This window comes from Centrocercus urophasianus, unplaced genomic scaffold, assembly GCF_019232065.1.
Source record: "Centrocercus urophasianus isolate 14NV4802_14NV808 unplaced genomic scaffold, USGS_Curo_1.0 seq_20, whole genome shotgun sequence".
Classification (NCBI taxonomy): Eukaryota; Metazoa; Chordata; class Aves; order Galliformes; family Phasianidae; genus Centrocercus; species Centrocercus urophasianus.
The window spans coordinates 2,105,547-2,124,969 of record NW_024884756.1 but is presented as its reverse complement, the minus strand read 5'-3'; the positions used below and the strand labels follow the sequence as shown (position 1 = coordinate 2,124,969).

The following is a 19,423-nucleotide window of genomic DNA, read 5'->3' as shown; positions in this document are numbered from 1 at the left end:
ATAACAGCCAACAAAACAAAACAACCCAAACAAACACCTCCCTGCCTCCCCCCTTAAAATAAATCTAGAAGCGACGCGACCCCACCGGCGACCCACGAGTGATACGGCGGCAGCGAGCGGCAGAACTGAAGGCGGAACGCCGTACCGAGCGGGGACCGGGACCGCATCGCCCCGCACCGCCCCGGGGTAACGGCGCTGGGGGAGCCGTCGGTGCGGGGCCGCCCCTCGCAAAGCCGTTTTGAGAGGGGAAAGAGAGAAAGAGAGGGGGGGGAGGGGGAGGGAGGAGAACGGACGGACAGACGGACGGACAGACGGACACCGAGGAAAGCACGAATTCAAGCGTTGTGGTTTAATTTATTTCGATGTAGCCCGTTTCCTTCTAAGTTATGAAATTTAAGGAGCCAACTCCCGTCTTGTGAATAAAAGCCGAGAAAGAAACAAAAAAGGGACACACGCGCACACACACACGCACAAAATACCCGCACACCCCCCTCGTGCCTCCCCCAACCTCACCCTTCGCCCCGGCTCGGGCGCAGCGTGCGGCGGTTGTTGGGTTTTTCGGCTTTTCGCCTTTTCTTTTCGGGTCCTCCCGGAGCGCCGGACGGAGACGCCTCCCCCTCCGCCTCCCTGCGGGGTTCGTTGCGACCTCGGAGGTGGGGGGGAATCGAGGGGGGGATGCGCTTTTATCCCTATTTCGCCTTTTTTGGGGGGATGGAAAAGAGAAAGGATTTGCTGGGAAAAAAAAAAAAAAAAGTGAGAAAAAGGGGAAAAAAATTGAGGAAAAATTAATAAAGCAGCTCGGTGAGGAGGGAGCACGGGAGAGAAACGGGGTTCTGCGGCGGCATCGCGCACTTCATTTTATTTTGTTGTGTTGTGTTTTGTTTTGTTTTCCTATTTTTTCCCTTTTTTAACGGGACGGCCGCAGCACTTCGCTTCTTTCCCTTCATTTTGGGATCGTTCCCGTGCGGGGTCGGGACACGCGTGAGATCCCCTCGTGGGTCCCCTCCGCTCTTCCTTTCAATTCATTCCGTACGGTCGTTGTTACCGAGAATGGACGGAAGGGAATCGCGGCCCCCCCCCCCCGGGGGCCTTTTGGGGGCGGGGGGGGGGGGGTGGGAATGGGGGGGGGTCCCTTCGCATGGGAGCGGGGCTGGGGGCGGAGGGGCAGCCCCGGGCCGGGCCGGGGGAGGTAGGAGATAAACAACGCGGGGCTGATGGCTGTCATCATCGCCATCATCGCGGTTTCATTTGGCTGCCTAATGAGTCAGAGCGCGGGCAGAGAGAAAAATTGTCAATCGCCCGGGCTCTAATGAATTTTTTTGCAAATTGTAATCAAGCCAGGCCGTCTCAGCTCGCTGATTAATGAGACCCAGGAGGCCCGGCCAGCACCTCGGCTTTTTATTCCATCCCGTCCTCCCCGCACTAAATTAACAGCAACTTGTCTGAGCTTCAAATTAACTCCCAATGATTAATTCTGATGGGGGGGTCTGAAGAATAGCTCGTCCTAATAGGCGCTGGCCTCTGATGCTGTTTGAAATTAATACACTTCCCCTTTGGCTGCCGGCTTTAATCCAAGGTTGGGCTTTGACATCACTCTATTTGTTGTTCCAATAAATTCCTCTCGCATCTGCAGATCAAATAATTGTGCCGTGCGGGGAGCGCTGCCCCACGGCCCCGATACAGAGGGAAGGAGAGCTGCTGCCCCGAGAGCAGGGCTGTAGGACCCCCCCTATACGTGCCATAGATTTTATATCGTATTTATGCTGCATCCATCAGCAGGAGGATGCCCTCTCTGCTGTTCTCCCTTAACGAAGCCGTCACTGCTTTTCGCTGCTACACCCTCCCCTTCTTCCCCAAACCAGGAGGGGGTCCTCAACTCTTTTGGGGTGCCCGGCTGCCTCCCTTCTTGTGTTTCTTTGCATGGACCTAATTGGTGTTGCTGTTTCAGTTGGGGCTCTGCGCCTTCTGCCTGCTGCCTCGGTGTGCAGGATGGGGGGAGTGCCTATCCAGCCTGCAGGAGCCCCCGGGTGCCCACATGGGGCTGCAGAAGCTGCTGAGGGCATCAGAGCTAAGCAACCCCCTCCTCCATCCCCAGGAGGTACGCAATGTGCCCTATGGGGGATCCCCCTGTGGGGTCAGCTGCCATGAATGGGGCTCAGTCCCATCCTCACCCACAACCCTTTCGGGCCGGCAAGCAGCAGTGGATGCAAAGCACTCCGTCTCCCTCGTAAAGCAGCCGGCACCCCAACGTGCCAAAGCAACACCGTATGCAGGAAGACAACCTGTATGAATTACAAATTGCCTCGCAAAGCCCGATTGCTGCTCCAAAACACTCAGAACTGTTTGTGTACGGGATGCAGCAGCGCAGAGATGGGGAAATCCCACCGGGCCCAGGACAAATTCCCTCCTAGAGGTTGGGGTCCTGCAGCCGAGCCCCCATGTCCCCTCCTGCCCCCCGGCCGCCCCTCGCTTGCTCTTTTCTCCCTCCTGCTACGCCCGGCCCATAGAGAGCCTTAATCTATTTATTTCGAGCCACTTCATCCTCTCTCCAGCTTTTGTCCCGGCCTCAGCCTCCGGCTTTGTGGCAGGGCCGCTGAGGTTCTCAAAGCCCCTTCCCCTATAGTTTGAGGTCTCCTTGCCTGCCTGAATTACAATGGATAAAACAGGATTACACTGACCCGATCCCATCTCGCCCTCCCTCCGGCTCTGCAAAGCCGCTCGCAGAACTTTCCTCCGGCTCTGAGCAGCCCCGTTCGGGCTCAGGAGCTGCACCAAGGGGCTGCGTTCCTAAAGGACGGAGGGATGGAGAGTTTGTGATGCTCCCATCCCATCGATTAACAGAGCGATAGGAGAACTCGGGGCTTGGGCTCTTCCAAGCGATGCTGCGGCTGTGGTCTGATGCCATCTATCAGGATGTTACCACCCTGAATAAGGGCTGATTTTAAGGCACATGGCTATATTCTTTATTTTTCCCACCGATGAATGAGCTCTGAAGCCCACAACTGCTCTTTCTCCCCCTCCCCAATTATTTTCATATTTCAACATTTCCAAAGTGGCAATAAGTTCCTGAGAAAGAAGGGTAATAGGAAGGCTCTCTAAGAGAAATTGTTAATTTGGGATTTATAAAGGACTTTCCTTAATGAATAATAGTTGAGATCGATCTGTCTTCCTGCCTCATTCTGCAAAGTAACATTTGTAAAGCGAGCTGATCCCAATTACTCCCTCTAATAACTGTCTCCATTCGGTGAGCGGTCTCCGAGGGACGGTGCAGAAAAGCCCCTCTCCCGTAGTGCTGCCTTATTTGAGGTCTTCCAGGCCCTCATGCCTCGTGTTCCCCTTCTCCCTGTGTAGCTCAGCTCTCACACCCAGTGGGAGGGATGCACAGTCCTGGGGCTGCACACCCCTGTGGGGCTGCAGGGAGGGATGCTGCAGCCGAGAGTGGGTTTGGCCATGCTCAGAGCCTTCTCCGGCTGCTTTGCCATTTCTTCCCTTTCATCTCACCCCACACTTTGGCAAAATAAATACCCCCCCTTTGTAATGCCCTCGAGTGGCCGGAGGGAGCTGAGAAGGGGGTGCTCCGGGTGCTGGAGATGGGGAAAATCCCATCATATTTGTTCACCTGGCGTGAACCTCGGCGCAGCAGCCAATAAATAAATTGGAACCATCTCCAGACCTGATTAGCTTGCTAATTAAGCTCAGTTACAGGGAAATCGGCAGTCCATCAGCCTGCCCGTTACCAGGTGGATGTGCGGAGCAATAGGCGAGGTATGGAGGAAGGGCTGCACCAAAATCTGCTCTCACAGCGCCCAGAGGAGCTCACTCAGATGGGGCAGCTGACAGCCTCTGTGTCCCCATGGGGATGCAGCCACCCGTGCTCGTGCAAAGGAAGGCTCAGGTTGGATATTAGGAAGAATTTCTTCTCAGAAAGAGCCGTGATGCAGTGGCACAGCTGCCCAGGGAGTGGTGATGGGGTCACCATCCGTGGGGGTGTTCAGGAGCCAAGGGGACGTGGCACTGAGGGATGCGGGCAGTGGGCCTGCTCCTCCGATCCCTTTGGCTCTCCTCATCCTCTCTTTGGCCAACACAAGGAGCCTCCCTGGCTTAAAAACAAACAGATCCAGAAATGGAGGAGCGCAGATTGGTCAGGGCAGTATGCAAATAAATACGTGCTAATTGCTGGCAGCAGCGTTGCATGTCAAGTGCAGTTATTGCGGCCACATTTATTGGCCAATTAAGGGCTTTACTGGACATTAGGCGAGATAAATTACTGCCTGGTGGGTTTTCCAGTCCTATTGCTGATACAAAGTGGTTTGTGGTTTTCCTACGGCACGTCTGGAGGTTTCCCCAGCAGTAATTGCATTTCCCTCGGACGCCATGCAATCCCTTGCTGGTAAACCGTGCAAGCTGTGCACTGCAAAGCCACCTTCTGGGGGAAATTCTTCATTCAGAGGGCGGTGAGGCCCCAGCACTGCTGCCCAGAGAGCTGTGGGTTACCCTGGAGGTGCCCAAGGCCATGGATAGGGCCCCGGGCAGCCTGAGCTGGTGGGGGGCAACATCTGGAGGAAAGTACCTCATGGTGAGGATTTCTGATTGATTTGAGGCTCCTCTACCTGATTTTATGCGACTACAAGGGCTGCTCTGGAAGTAATGCCTCCCGTTTTATGGTGTCAGCCCACAGCATCAGAGGTGGATGCTGGTCGTACAGCAGTAGAGGCTGAACCTTCCCACTGCAACCCATGATGTTTTGTTGCCGTGCGACTGATGGCAGCAGAGGCTGACAGAATGGCACCTGACATGGAAATGCACGGGAAGCGAAGGTGTGTCACTGAATTCCTCCATGCAGAAACAAATGGCACCTGCTGACCACCACTGCTTGATGGAGGCCAAACAGTGGATGTTGATGCGGTGAGGCAGTGGGTGGTGCGTGGCCAAAAATGAGTAAGAAACAGCACAACAGACAAGGGGATGGTTTTAAATGAGAGCTAACAGCATGCAGTACCTCCGATGTAGGAGTCTTTGGGCTCCGGAACAGGTTTCTTGAGTGACTGCTCCCAGGATCCATCAAAGCAAAGCCTTTGTAGGCATGGGTGGAAACACACAGCAAGGCCTTATGGCAGTCTGGTCCCCACAGTAATTACTGCTTTGTTCTTTGAAAAAAAAAGAGAGAGAAAAAAAAAAGAAAAGAAAAAAGAAAAAAAAAGGGGGGGTCCCCCTGCTCCTATTAATGGAGGCAATAGTTTACCTTCAAAATCTCTTTCCGACCTCTGTTGCCTTCTAGTAGAATATTTCCTTTTCTTCTCAGGCATCTGTGAATGCCACCAGCTGAGAATGTTCCAGGGGCGCGTGGGGGTGGGTTTGGGGTAGGTGAGAAATGAAATGAAAGAGCTGTAATGCTGCTCAGCCTCCCCCCCCCCCCCCCCCCCCCCTCCAGTGCCTGCATCTCCTGTGGGCAGCCGGGTCCCAGGAGGTGGTTAGCAGGAACAGGCAGCCATGCCCATCACCAAATGAAACACTGCACCCCTTACAAGGGAAGGACTGGTGATGGCTGAGAGAAGTGGCTCCACAGCTTTACACACTGAGGAATCCAAAATTCCAAGTCCCTTCATTGAAAGGTAGAATGCAAAAAGCACCCACCTCCTGCTTGGGTGATGGTTTGACACATGATGGGGTCAAACATGGTGGAAAACCTTGCAAGAACAAAGCGGGACAGTTGCTGCATGACAGAACAGTGATGTAGACCCAAAATACACAGAAAAGGGAAAAAAAAACAACAAACCACAAGCCGTCCTGCTGTTTTTCATCCCACCACTGCTGGTGCGGCCTCCTAGGAGCACTGAGAATTAAAAAGCAGGAAAGAGGAAACCTCACCAAACCCCAATCAGACCCCCCGTGTTGGTCATTGGATTAGGAAAAGGTCATAGAATCACAAAACCATTCACCTTGACCAACTCCAACCATGCCCACATCCCTCAGTGCCACATCCTCACTGTTATCAAACACCTCTAGGAATGGTGATTCCACCACTCCATGGGCAGCTGTGTCACTGCAGCACTGCTCCTCCTGAGATATCCCCTAATATCCAACCTGGAGTGTTCCCCATCTGCTCCTCTCCACAGTTTATTCCATAGCTGCCACATCCCCCTCTTTACATCTCATCTAGAAGGAATTTCCCCGCTCCTCCAACCTCATTCCTGAACATCCCCAACTTCTTCACGGCATCCTCACGGATCTTCAGCTCCTCCATTTTTCTTCATCCCCACTGCATGTGAAGCCACCTCTTTTATCCCATTAATGGGCTGAAGAAGAAAAGACTGGATGTTACTCGCTATTCCCTCCGTCCCAGAGCAGCTCTGGTCACAGTCTTCTTGCACAAGGGCTGTTATAGAGCACCCTTCGGGCCTGCTGAGATTCCCTGTATCTCCTCTCATGGTGCAGGGGCAGAGATCTTTGCAAATGTAAATAAAAGTCAACCGGTTGCCCTTCGCTTGGCGCTCACGGAATCGTAATGGAGAGCCGTGATTTTCCTTCAAAGAAGTGATTAGACCATACCATACCATGACCTTAAAGATGCTTTATTATTCTTATTTTAAATGATCATTTCAACCAATTTAGCAGATACAGATGTAACCGTTACTGGCCTAATTCCTTGGATCTCCTCCAGAGACTCTTAAAGCCGAGGTGCAACGTTTACTGCTCTCCCCTCCTCGGGGAGAAGGGCTGTTTTTAATGAAAGCCCACGTATTTTTGCTGGGAGATCTGTCACTTAGTTCATAAGCGCTTTCAGAACTCTTAGATATACACCATTACAGTCCGGTGACTTATTGCTTTTTAATTTATCAATTTGCACCATTCCCAGCTCTTCTGACATCCCAGGTCTCGGATCATACTTCATCTTTATTGCTGGCGAGGAGTGACAGTATCTCATCATTAATACTGGTGGAGCAGGGCTGGGGCAGGTGTCCCTCAATAACACTGCAAAGAACAGAGCTGTGACGAACAAGTTTTCTTGTCTTTATTAGAAAGAGACCATACAGTATAGCAGTCTCCCTCTGTGGTACTTTACAACTTGTTTGTTTTTAATTGCTTTTTTTGTTGTTGTTTAATTCGGAATACTGTACAGCTGACACGAAAACCTCAATGCAAAGAGAGAGGAAAGGGAAACATAATACAAACTGGCATACGTAATCAAAACAAAATCATATGAAACAACAAGCAAAGTGAAATGTTTATCAATCGTTTTAATTACAGTACAAACAATATAAATAAAGCATCGAGTCATTGTAAAACAAACTTGCTGAATGAGGTAATATAAAAACAACAACCAAAGACGTATTTTTTAATAATTTCCACACTGTCTCGTCATCATTTATACATTACTATTTACAGAAACAGAAAAAAAAACAACCAACCCAACCCAAACAAACCTTGCTCTAAAGCCTGCCATGTGCTAGGTATCTCTGCCTCTACCCCAAACGCAGTTCTCAGGCGACCCTACTCACCTGGGTGCCCTTCCTCCCTGTCCTAACCAGAAACACAAGCATCACAAAGCAAAAAGAACGCAACGACACTGGGCTGAGCACCCCTAAACACCGAGTCCGGCCTTTGCATCAGTCGTGGGTGTAAGGGGAGAAATGGGGCACACGTCCTGGTGGTGATGGCTGACACCCAACCGTGACCTTTGTGCATCTGAGCCCAGTTCTGCCTCTCCCAATGAGCCCTGGATTTGGCAGCGCCCGTAAGGATGTGCTGAACCCTGGCCCAAGCTGCCCACCAGTATGAGCTTAACTGAAAGCAAGAGTAGAGATGCTGTGAGCACACAGGCTTCCCTGCGCTGTCTGGTTCACATGAGGGCTTAGCACATGTCAGCTGATGGTTATAGCTCCCTCAAAGCACCATGTCCACAGACACCTGGGTAAGGATGAGGAGGTGCCCTGCTCCTCACCAACATCTCACCACGTCTCCTTCCCCTGTAATGCTGTGGATGCAGGAAGGACCCAAAACACCATTGGATCTGCTGCAGGAGGGCAGTCGCTGAGCCCATGCTTAAATTCAGCTGCAAATTTGAGCAAACCTATAAAAAAGATAGGGCCTCTGGGAAGTAAGTGTTATGTCCTTAGCCCCATCCACGTCTCCTCCCCGTGCCCACAGGCAGCTGGGCTGCAGCTCCCATCCCAGGCAAAGCGGCCAGTTCAGTCCCACTTTCAGAATTCGAGTTGTTGCCATCTGAATGAGCTCAATTTTTGCTCTGAGCCAGGTATCTTTGTAAACCCTGAGCTTTCCAGAGCCAGCTCCTGCATCTCCCTGCCCTGTGTGGCACCGTGCAGCCCTCCTGCACTCCTGGAAATGGCTGGCCTGAGCCAAACTGGGAAACGTGCCCATTTATAAACACCAAACTGAAAACCTGGCTCCAGCTTCAGGCTGTGACTGATGTGTAAATGTGTGTGTGGACTCTTAGAGGATGGCTGATAGAGGTACGTTGAGCACATATGTGTATACATACACACACACACAAATGCAAAGCACTTTTAGTTAATCTGGTTAGCGACATCCATGCAATACACTGCTTTACCTTAGGACTTCACTGCACTTGATGACCAACTCAGCTCCATCACCGAGCTTCTAGATGTGGGAACTAGCTGACAAACTGCACCCAGAGCCTTCCTCAGTACTGCCCGGGCTTGGGGCTTGCCTTCAGCACAGCATCACTCCCTCCATCTGGCAATCAGAGACCACGCTTCCAGCTTCCTACGAGGCACCGGGGCTGCTCTGAGATTCCCACTCAGTTGCCCTCACACTATTTAGCTACCCTAACAACAGGCAGAGGGAGGTGGGAAGGACAGAAGGATGAGTTCTCAGAAGCAAAACACACTGATCAGTTCTGCAGAACGTGGCACACACAAAAGAGCGGATGGTGCATTCAACTGCCAGCAAGCAACACGGTCATCCCAAAGGCATGCCATTAGACCTTGATAAGCCCCCCACCCCCCTTCACGCTTTGTACATAACACACAGGTAAACATTACTAGCTCCAAAGCATCGCAAAATAGGCAACTCTTAGGACTGGAAGCAAATACACGCCCCGAAGTTCATGGCCAAGAGAAAGCTGAAGCACTGCACGTCAGCAGGACCGACCGCTACTGCCTGAATACGCTGCAGGGATTGAGAGAGGTGAAAAGCATGAAGATGGAAAGATTTTTCCTCTGTCTGCCCCCAAGAAAAGTCCCCCAAGCACTCAGGGAACAAGAGCAAACTGTGGGAGTTTATTCAGCCTGAAATGAAACACAGGGGCCAAGATCACCAAAAGCATGAGTAGTGGTTTGGGGCTGAGGGTGGCACTGAAAAAAGCCATCTCATTTTCAGAGATCATGCAACCCTTCCCTCAGAATGAGACCTACTGACAGCTCTGAGAATCTCAGCCAAAACTCTCCTACCCCCTGTTGAAAATGCAGGACATATTCAGCCAACTCAAAGGAACCGCTATGAGATGAAATCACCAAATATTCACTTTAAAAACTGGCCCATGATAAAAAAAGCAAACAAAAACTAGAACAGATTTACCTACCTACAGCTTTGGATTGTTTGCTCTATTCCATACTTGTTCAAACAGGAGATGTCCTTCTAATAAAACCATTTAAACCACTGTTGGTTTTGGTAACTTACAAGTCAAAATTCTTTGCAGACCCTTTTAATCTGTGGCATTGAGTTTGCAATGCAGCAAACACAAGAATAGCCAAAGATGTCCTACAAGAAATCTTACCCACGAATGGCCTGAAATGGAAGATGTTCAACAGAGGATCCGAGACTAACAGACAGAGATCTCCCGTGTGCTAACAGCTGTAGGAAGGATAAAACAAAGCGTCCTGATGATGAAATGTGAACGGGCAAGTCCTCATGCATCCAGACCAAGTGCCCCACGTTTGGTCCCCAGCACTCTCCTTCTTCCCCTTGGGTACCTCCAAGTACAACCAACACCCGTTCCCTGTTAAGGTGCAAACACGGCTCCCCGAGACATTTGTGAAGGGCCCTAAGGAACCCTCTGTGAAATCTGTGCTTGTCTCCACTATTACTACTTTACACTAGAAACTACAAATTACTTCATTTTTCCCGATCTCCATACAAATATAAAAGATGAAGCTATCTGAAAACTGTATCATCTAATTATACTACATTACAGTGCTGGAGATCATTGCTAAGAATGTATCTGCACTCACACCTCTATTCCCTTCTTTACATTACACAGCTTCTTCTTGCCAGGGGAAATCTCCAAGTGCAGCTAAAGCTCCGTGCACTAACACACATAATTTAAGGAAATGGGGAAAGACAGCAGAGTAAACAGTATTCATGTTTACACGGTTATTATACACTACACCCAAGTAGAAATGCTTACAAACCCTCTCCTCCTTTCAACTAGCTCTTTTGGTCTCCTCAGCTTGGGGTATACCAAGATTCTCCAGAAACAGCTTTCCTTCTGCTCCCTTTTAGCAACGAAACCAGAAATCTGGCAATGGGAACCCTTGGCCAAATCTCTGAACTGGCAAGACTATATTTTCCCAAGAAAATAGTGAGGAATAAGTAAAACCCTCCTGAACTCCTGGCAGGTGAAGGTTCAGTTGCCAGATTCAACGCATTTGGCTCACCTCTGCTCTTCAACAGCAATTAGCCTGATGGAAATAGAAGAAAAGTGCTGACGTTAACAGCAAACACTTCCATCTAGTGTTTTAGTCACGGTGGATAAAGTGCAGAGGAAGTGGGATTTAAAAGGATCTGGGATCACAAAAAGGGTTCAACGGTGAGAAACACGGCCACAATCTCCATTCCCTCAGACAACGCTAACGGATTTAGTCAGTGCATTTCTGCTGGGATTTCTTACTGACTGGATTTCAATTCGTTTTCAATTTGCTCCTCACGTGCTCGAAGGGGCGTAAGCAGTCCGACAAGTGGGTTCCGTAAAAGCAACAAGAGGGGGGGCTGAAGGCAAAACGAAGACCTGAAAATGGACAGGTTAGAAGACAGAACAACTGCTGCAGGTTCTCAAAGCCTGCCTGTCTCTGCACCTGGATGGCTTCAAGAACACCCTCTGCAAAGCACAAACGCATCCGCCTGGAAAGAGCACGGAGTCCCGAAACCTCACGGCACGAAGCCAAGGACAGCGGGGCTCGGCTGATGGAGTTTTTCCCTGGGGAAGCCAAGCACGGCCCATGAGAGCACTGCTTTGACATCATCACTGCCAATGCTGATACGTCCAAGGAAAAGCTATGTTTAAGTTAAAAGCAACTGTGTCACGGATTAGTTAAAGTATGAGGTTATTAGTTGGCTAGGCTTGATACATCATTTTTCCTATAATACAGCGGAAGTTCCTTTCCTAAAAAAATCCTGTTTTCCAAGGTTCACCTGCAGAATTCTTCTAATGAAAGGAGCGTACAATTCTTCTACCCGAAGCCTGCACGACAGCCTGGCTGCTGTCCTTGCTTCTCACATCTCACACTCAGAAAGGTGGCCTAAAGAGAACACTTCACCTATGTACAGAAAATATTTTCAATCAGGACAAAAAATAAGCTCTGAAATGGAAGAAGCATTGAGAACTTAACCGCGGCAAAATTTGCCTACAACGTATTTGAAACATTGGACTTGATTTTCCAAGAGAAACACGCTGGCTGTTCCCAGGGGAACAGCAGGCAGCCTGCACCTCTGGGAACATGTGCTGCACTTCCCCAGTTTACACCATGCCCCCTGGAACGGGTGGAAAGCTTGTGAGCACCAAGACACGGGGGCTTGCAGCATCCCACTCAGCTGAACCTTCAACGGGCCGTCCTGTCACCGAGGGACCACCCATCACTATCAGAGCTGCATGGGAACGATGGAGAAATAGCAATTATCCCTCAAAAGTTAAAAAAAAATAAAAAAATAAAAAAATCCTAGCGTGCACAGAATCAGATGTAGCATTAATCTGATGCAGCCAGTCTAAGCTGGATGGAGAAAGACCCCCTCTATGGTCAGAGGTCAGTACAGTATCAAAGTACGGAACGACAACAGCACAGAACAGGGAAAGCCAGTCAGTATTCTCAAGCTTTATGATTTGATACCCAACCTGTAATTTTCTCTCTCTTCCTTAAGATACTCAGAATAATTTTTCTCCTTCTCATTTTGCGTCGACCTATATTTTGTTCAGCAATTGCTATCGTCCTCCCATTCGTATGTCAAGCAAAATACAGAGCCCCAAGGAAAAACAACACTGAAGGCTTGGGAAATACATAAGGAGCAGGTAGATTTCCAAATTACTGTGCTGTGTGCACCTCACTGACTTCACATAATTGCTCCTTTGCCATCTAATTCAGTTGAGTTTTCAACTTTCTCCGTGATACACCCTTCCCCCATCTCCACATTGCCATATGCCACTTAAAAACTACTTTTTGGTCAGCCAAAAAATCATACAGCCTGCTTCCCTGTGTCAGAAACCTGGTTTTGAAGCAAATGGCACAAGCCAGGATCAGTCTGGTAATACAAACAATAATAATAATAATAAAACAATAAAAATCAAGTCAAGTAGTAAAACCTGGAACTCAAACAAACTGCCCAGGCTCCTTTCAACAAGCCCTTTTTCTCCCAGAAAGCAGCCAGGTTCAGAGGTAGGGCAGCCATGCCCTGCCCGCCTCGGTGAAGGCTATCAATCCTGAAACTAACCCAATCTGATCTGCACGCATCCAGACTATGGCTTTTCATCTTGGCTTGTGAAAGCGTCGTGACTTCTGAAGTAAAATATATTTACAGCGCTGAGAAACAGCCTCTTTTCCTTTCTAAACGGTCTCATATATATATATACATACTTTTTTCATGCCAAGCGTGCCATAATCTCATTCTGATATGTTCCTCAAAGGCTTGCAATGGAAACAAGAGTTCACTGCTGGGGATATTTTCAACATACAGTGATCCGGAATCCACAGATCCTAACTAGTTGCACATTATTTAGTTCACATCCATTACAGTTTATAAATTAACAGAGGTGTCATTTTCTGTACAAAAAAAAAATCAATGCATATTTATGATTTTTTTATTCAAATAGATTTTACATACATATAATCTAAAGACACAATACAAAATCTGTATAAGTTAGGCAATGCATCACAGGAGTGACCAAAAACTCAACACGTTTACCTTGGCAAAATGACAGAACGTATTTCTGCTGGCTGGAAAAATATTAGCCTTTAATGCATTTATTAATTTTACTAAACGTACTTGAAATGCTTTTCCTTAGCAGTATTCATTATTCCTTTTTGTGTTTCATAGTTACTCTTATTTATTTTTTCCATTTTGTTTTTACACCAAGGAGACTGCAGTCAAATAACACTCAGCAACTCATTTCCTCTCTTTGGACTGAAAAATTAAACAGATACTAAATTATGACAGTGAATTTAGAAAGGAGGGCTCCAAGGGCTCGAAAGAACATGTCTGAGATAATATGATGCTTCTAAGAATATTGCAATCACATCCAAGCAATCACCGAAGCGTGCCATGTAACTACCTCCTCAGCTAATATGCTTTTTTCTCCGTGATGACTAATCATGTTCTATTAAACAGCGGTAATGCTGGAAGAACTCAACTATACAAGTGTAATGAAGCCAGTATTCTCCCTGGACAGATTAGCTACAACTGATTTGACACATACCATCATAGGAGCTTCAAACCTGACAAACTCTGTGCTTGCTTCTGATTTATGCCGTCAAGCTCTTCAGAGAAGAGAATGAAATCCAGCCGTTCCGTTTGGTAGAGGTGAAATGTACTGATGTGCTTAACTGTCAGTTATGGAAAGTTACCATTTCTTCTTTCTTCTCCTCTCGCTCCCGCTCTCACCTCCCTCCACCCCTGCCTTCTGCACTTGTAGAGCCTGTGCCCAGGGACAACTGTCCCCATGGTCCCGTGCCACGCGCCGTGTCCTACAGAACCCACGTGCTCTCGCACGCTTCTGCTGTCCCGTTTCCATCGTTCGAGAGCTGTCACTGAAACAACTGCTTTCTCTGCAGCCCCTTTCGCTCCTTCTCATCCCCTCGTGCTATCCAGATGTGCTGGTTCTGGATGGGACAGGGATGCACCGAAGGGTAAAGGGAAAAGGGAAGTTATTGGACTCACAGAGCAGAGCCGTGATGGGAATGGAGGAATATGAGGCCGCGGATGTAATCCAGGTCAGCGAATACACGAGTGAGCTCCTCAGATGATGGTGGGCATCCTTCCACTGCTGTTGTTCCGGTTGTTGTTCTTCCTGGACAGATTCGGAGTGGCCATGAGGACGAAGCGCTCGTCGGGGCAGCCGTACTGGAGGAGAACGTCAATGCACTCCTGGCTCGAGGCCTGCCTGGCGTAGGCCAACGCGGTGTTCCCATGGGCATCGCGTGCCATCACGTCAACGCCGTACTGGAGAAAGAAGAGACGCCACCTGAAGCTCTGATGCAGACAGAGAGTTACAGCAGAGGGAGAGAGCTCAGGCCAGGAAGGCTGGAACTGAGCTGAGGTTGGTGAAAGGGAGGGGAGAGAGAGGGAAGTGAGCAGAACGCTGGTGACTTACACACAGAAAGGTTTCTACGGGGAGGGTCTTACAGCTGGAACACAATTTGTCACCGAGGCATTTCAAATGGCATTTCCAATAGGTGCTAAAGAAATCTCTCCTTCCTCATTCTGTTGTTTACTTTCTACCAATGGCAACAGACGAAAGGGGGGTAAGCTACCATCCTTATAGAGCGTGCAATGAGCAAGGACTCACCCAGATCAGGAGCTGCACCAACACCACGTTTCCCTTCCTGCAGGCCAGGTGCAGGGCCGTGCGCCCATCGCCGTCTCCGCAGGTCTCATTCACCTCCTCCCGCGTGCCGTGGGCGAGGAGCAGGATGACCGTGCGCAGATCTTCCTCGGCTGTAGCCCTCAGGAGGTGTTGGCCAAGAGAAAGTTCCAGGCACTGCAGCGGAGCAAGGAAGAGCTTCTGCTCGTATTTTGCACGTATCCAGCGCTCTTTTTCCTCCCTAGAGAAGCCAAAGGGAATACGTCACTCCGGCCTGGCTTTGCTGCCTACCAGCATGCTAGCAAATAGCCATCAACAAAAAGAAAGCAAGAAAATAAATCAGGCAGATAGTGTTCACGTTGGAGTTAAGGTGTGCAGCAAAACACAGTACAGAAAATGTATAAAATGTTCGTGTTTGAAACCTGAAGTGACCAGCACGGCACTGACAACTCCCAGCCACCCCTCCTGCACCTGGGCTTGCATTTCACACAGCAGAACAACCCCTGCAAGGCACAGCCTTGCTTGCAGAGGTGCTCCCTCTATCAAAAACTGAGTCATGTTTCCAATGCAAAAGACCTATGGAGGATTCTTCTGTTTCTTTTTCCAAAATGCAAACTATCAGAACAGTACTTTGAAGCCACCATTTCCTCCTGAAATGTCAAATAACTATCAAAAGCTTTCTGGATGCTATTATGTTACAGGATAAGGAGGACTACAAACAACCGTCTCCACTCCCCGTTTCAAAAATTAACATACAATTATATGATCTAAGAGATCTAGCCCTAGACAAAGCCCCATTTGAAGGTACCTGTCCAGCCTCTGAAAACCATATACATCATCTAGCAAGGCAACTTGTTACTGGTGACATATTTTTTCCTCCGGAGCACAAAAGGAAAAGCTCTGTTTACGCCTTTCAGCACTGTTTACACTACTCCCAGTAATCTAGTGTCAGGTTAGCCCTAATCTGTTTTTAAATACTTATGTAAACAGATCCTTCCAACAGCAAATCTGGATTAGTTTTGCATCATTTCCTGGTACATGCGGAGCGACCTTACTGTGACCTCTCTGGATGCTCTCATGCAGAGCTTCCCAAAGCATGCTCTTCTCTGCACCAATGACAATCCACCCTACAGACAGGTACAGTTTTTTTTCAGAGAAAAAGTGCAAACAGATAATTAACACAAAAAGCACTGTGCTTAAATTAAACCTTTGAATGACTCCTGCAAGCTAAAAGGCACACACACAAAAGAAAACATTTAGGGGACCGCAAATTAACCTTTGATGGCAGGATCTGATAAACAGGATCAGTTCAGATACTCAAGATGGAGAGGAGAAAGAAAATGACTTCTGTTACCACTGTGATCCTTAACTCCTCTGTTAGCTGTGCTGTTTTAAGGTAAAAATACAGTGGCAGCGCTTCGAGGAGGTTGAAGTGACACACTTACAGTTACTCACAATAAAATGTGCACTCCTGCAGCATCACAGCACCTCTAGGACCAGAACCCAGACAGCGTTTAATAAAGCTCTTGTCAGTTTTTTAAGTACGTATTGAGGTTTTGAGAGTGTAACCAATACACCCACTCCACATTTAAACACGCCAGACTGAAAAATGAAGCGACTGAGTCAGCCCTGTTTCACACCAGTGGCACATGTCCGGGCTGAGGGGATTTATTTCTCATATGCCCACAGACCCAAAAGGCAGAATATACTTCATTTTCTGCCTGCATTGTAACTACCACAATCTTTTTAGTGCTGCTGAGTCTGCAAACAAATCCCCCCCCATCTTCACAGACCACCTCTGAGCAACTTTAGCCTCCAGCTGCCATATGACCACGGCTGGAAGAGAAGACCCTTCTGTTTAAACTCAAGCTGTGTGACACCAGTCTCCCACCTCTAATCACTGTTCATCACAAACTATTCATCATAAACTACTCTGCGGAAACAGAGACTTCAGGTGGAACTTTTAGAGTTTTAGGCTGTTGTTTTACAAATCTGTTGCAGCACACCTGCCCTGTGCTTCATGGGAGCAGTGCAAAGGCAAGCCAGACCAAGTGGTGGGGAGAGCATCTCTCAGATTCCAGTGCTGTGATGGGAACACAGTGAACACTGCCAACAAAAAGAGATGTTTTAAAAGTCTCAGACATTTGGGGGCAGCATGTCACTTACATTGTCTATGGAATGAGATTTAGATTCTATTCAACTGTTCAAACTGGGTACAAGGAAAGATAAGTTGTTGGGATTTTCTCACAGACAACTACACTGAATGACAGGAGGAGGTAGCTGGAGGTAGGAGGAGGAGCATGCTTGCCCATACCTTGTGGGCTGATACAACAGAAATTTAGAAGGACCAGCTCTGAAACATATTCTAGAAAGCCAACACCCACAGACCTCCTCTCTCCATTTCTGGCCATTTCATTTCAAATGACTAGGGGACTTTCTTGGACAACAGCTTCAGCTCCACCGCATGCATCCATCTTAGAACCTGACAACACAACATAAATGCACTCTGATGCCACAATCTCACTGCTGGGGTCCACAGCCCGCCTTGGTTGAGGCTTCATATCCCCATAGGAAGGCCAGTCCAAGAGCAGAGTTGTCAGCAGTAGATCACTTGGCCTCATTCCAGTCCCCTGGAGGACCACCGTTCACATCCCCTGTTAGCTAATGAGCTAAAAAATGAATTATTGGAGCGGTCAGCAATAAGAAGGAAGAGGAGGCACAGTGTTTCGCTTCAGCCAGCACTGACATACCTTTAAATAAATCAACTGAATAAGAGTACAAGGAAATGAGAGGAAGAGCAACTAATCAGCAGATACTGAACCAATCTCCAAAAATAAAGGGAATGTATGATTAAACACCTCCTAGTAAATATTTCTCTCATCTTCCTCCTTTTCTTGTAATTCTGGTAACTTTCACTCTAAACAACACCCTCAAAAATACAGTCTCAGTTCTAGCTGTCTTCACGTGACATCCATAAGCCAGAACAAAACTACTCCACTTACTTACTGAGCTACTAAAATTCAGCAGAATCCCTTTTTCAAGATCAGATTAAAGTCAGTGTATTGGAGAAGCACCACCATCAGGTGCTCGGATGGCACCTATGACACCTAATGCTAGAGAATGTGAGAGCTGCCTGTTTTTTAATGCAAATGCACAGGTGAATTAGAGGAACTCCAGAGTAACAGATGACAAATTTATAGAAAGAAGAATGAAAGTCAGATTGGGCTTTGCTTGAGCTTTCTCTTTCTGAAGCTGTCCATTCAAACTCAGACTTCTGAGAAAAGCTTACAAACTTTCTGGCTATACAAGGGCCAAATACAACAGGGTAAGACTGCAAAACATCCTGCAGGAAAGAAATACAATTCACTAAGCCCTGGCCTAAAACCATCACTGAGCTCTGCCAAGTCTCCATCACTGGTACGAATAATGAAAGCCCTGATAGAGCAGTGATACTGTACATAGGTAAGAGTTATTAGAAACAGATGAAAATTTCACTTCTCAGTTTATTTTCATCTCATTAGGTGCTTGCTTCTCAAGATAATGTCCAATTATTTAAATTACTCTGCCAGCCACATCACATCATTATTATCTTGAAACATAAATACTGGGCACTGTGAGGGGGAGGGTTAACTAGGTAGCATGAGAGAATATAAAAGGCAGATTTGCTCAGAGCACAGTTTCCTTTCAGACTACTCTTCACTCTTTGCTTGTGAGCTTGCACCAGAGATGCTCATTTAGGAGCTTGGCCCTGTGCAGCTCAGTCCAGAGCGGTGCCTGGCTCACCCATCTTGATGAGAAGTGTTAAATATTTCCTTCTCTCTTACTAAAAAGAACTATTCTGCAATAGAGGAGGCCTCTAAATGCTCTCTCTACTGCCATTCACCCAAACGTCTGTGCTGTGTGGGTGCCATGCTCGTGTGCTGCCATTTCTGGATGCTTACTGAAGTGCAACGTTTAACGCGGCAATAACCTGGCCGGCTCAGCAGGAGAACTGCCAGATTTTCTCTGCTGTTGGACAGCTGACAAAGTTCATGTGTCTGTTCCAACAAAATGAAGTAAATCTAACTCCCATAGCTCCCAAACTCTGGGAGCGTCCCAGAGTATGTCATTAACTTTGTGGTCCAGCATGCAAGAAGCATACATCACCTAATGACCGGTGCAGCCCTGCTGTCAGGGCTGGGTGGCTGGTTGTGGCAGGGCTTGCCATTTAAGGAAAACCCTTTGCAATGATCCCACAGATGTCTGATAAACAGCATCACTTTGGTAAGAGTTGGCGATGCAGCATTGTGATGGGTAAAAGGGAAGCGAAACATTTGTGGGGGAAAGAACTGAAAAGTTTGGGAAGGTTCATGATGCTTTTAATTGCAACTTGCAAAGGGAAGAGGGGAGATGAAGAGAAAGCAGGAAGAAAGGGCTAGCAGCAAGGAATTTCCAGTGTCTTCCTGTCCCAAGCAAAGCAGGAACTGGGAGGAGAGGCATGGAAGAGGAGTTGGGAACAATATGCTGAGAAAACACAGGGGCTTCCTCTCTCTGCAGGAGAAGACCCCACTCTATTGCAAAGGGAGTGCTTAGCAGTTGACTGCTTCCTAGCATGCATGCCTTCTCTCCCAGGCTGCGTTGCTAAGGGGGAAGGTGCACGGGCCCACGAGGGATATG

General features: G+C 48.1%; 1 protein-coding gene across 3 annotated transcripts in view; it reads right to left on the bottom strand.

The window, feature by feature from the left end:
• Positions 1-6,988: 6,988 nt before the first annotated feature.
• AGAP1 (ArfGAP with GTPase domain, ankyrin repeat and PH domain 1) overlaps positions 6,989-19,423 on the bottom strand; it is a 288,426-nt gene continuing 275,991 nt past the window's right edge. For all 3 annotated transcript variants that reach the window (XM_042822094.1, XM_042822096.1, XM_042822095.1), the window contains 2 exons: positions 14,753-15,008; positions 6,989-14,406 (listed from right to left, as the gene is read on the bottom strand). In XM_042822094.1, coding sequence (XP_042678028.1) covers positions 14,203-14,406; positions 14,753-15,008 — 460 coding nt within the window. In that variant the 3' untranslated portion in view covers positions 6,989-14,202. The remainder of the gene's footprint in view (positions 14,407-14,752; positions 15,009-19,423) is intronic.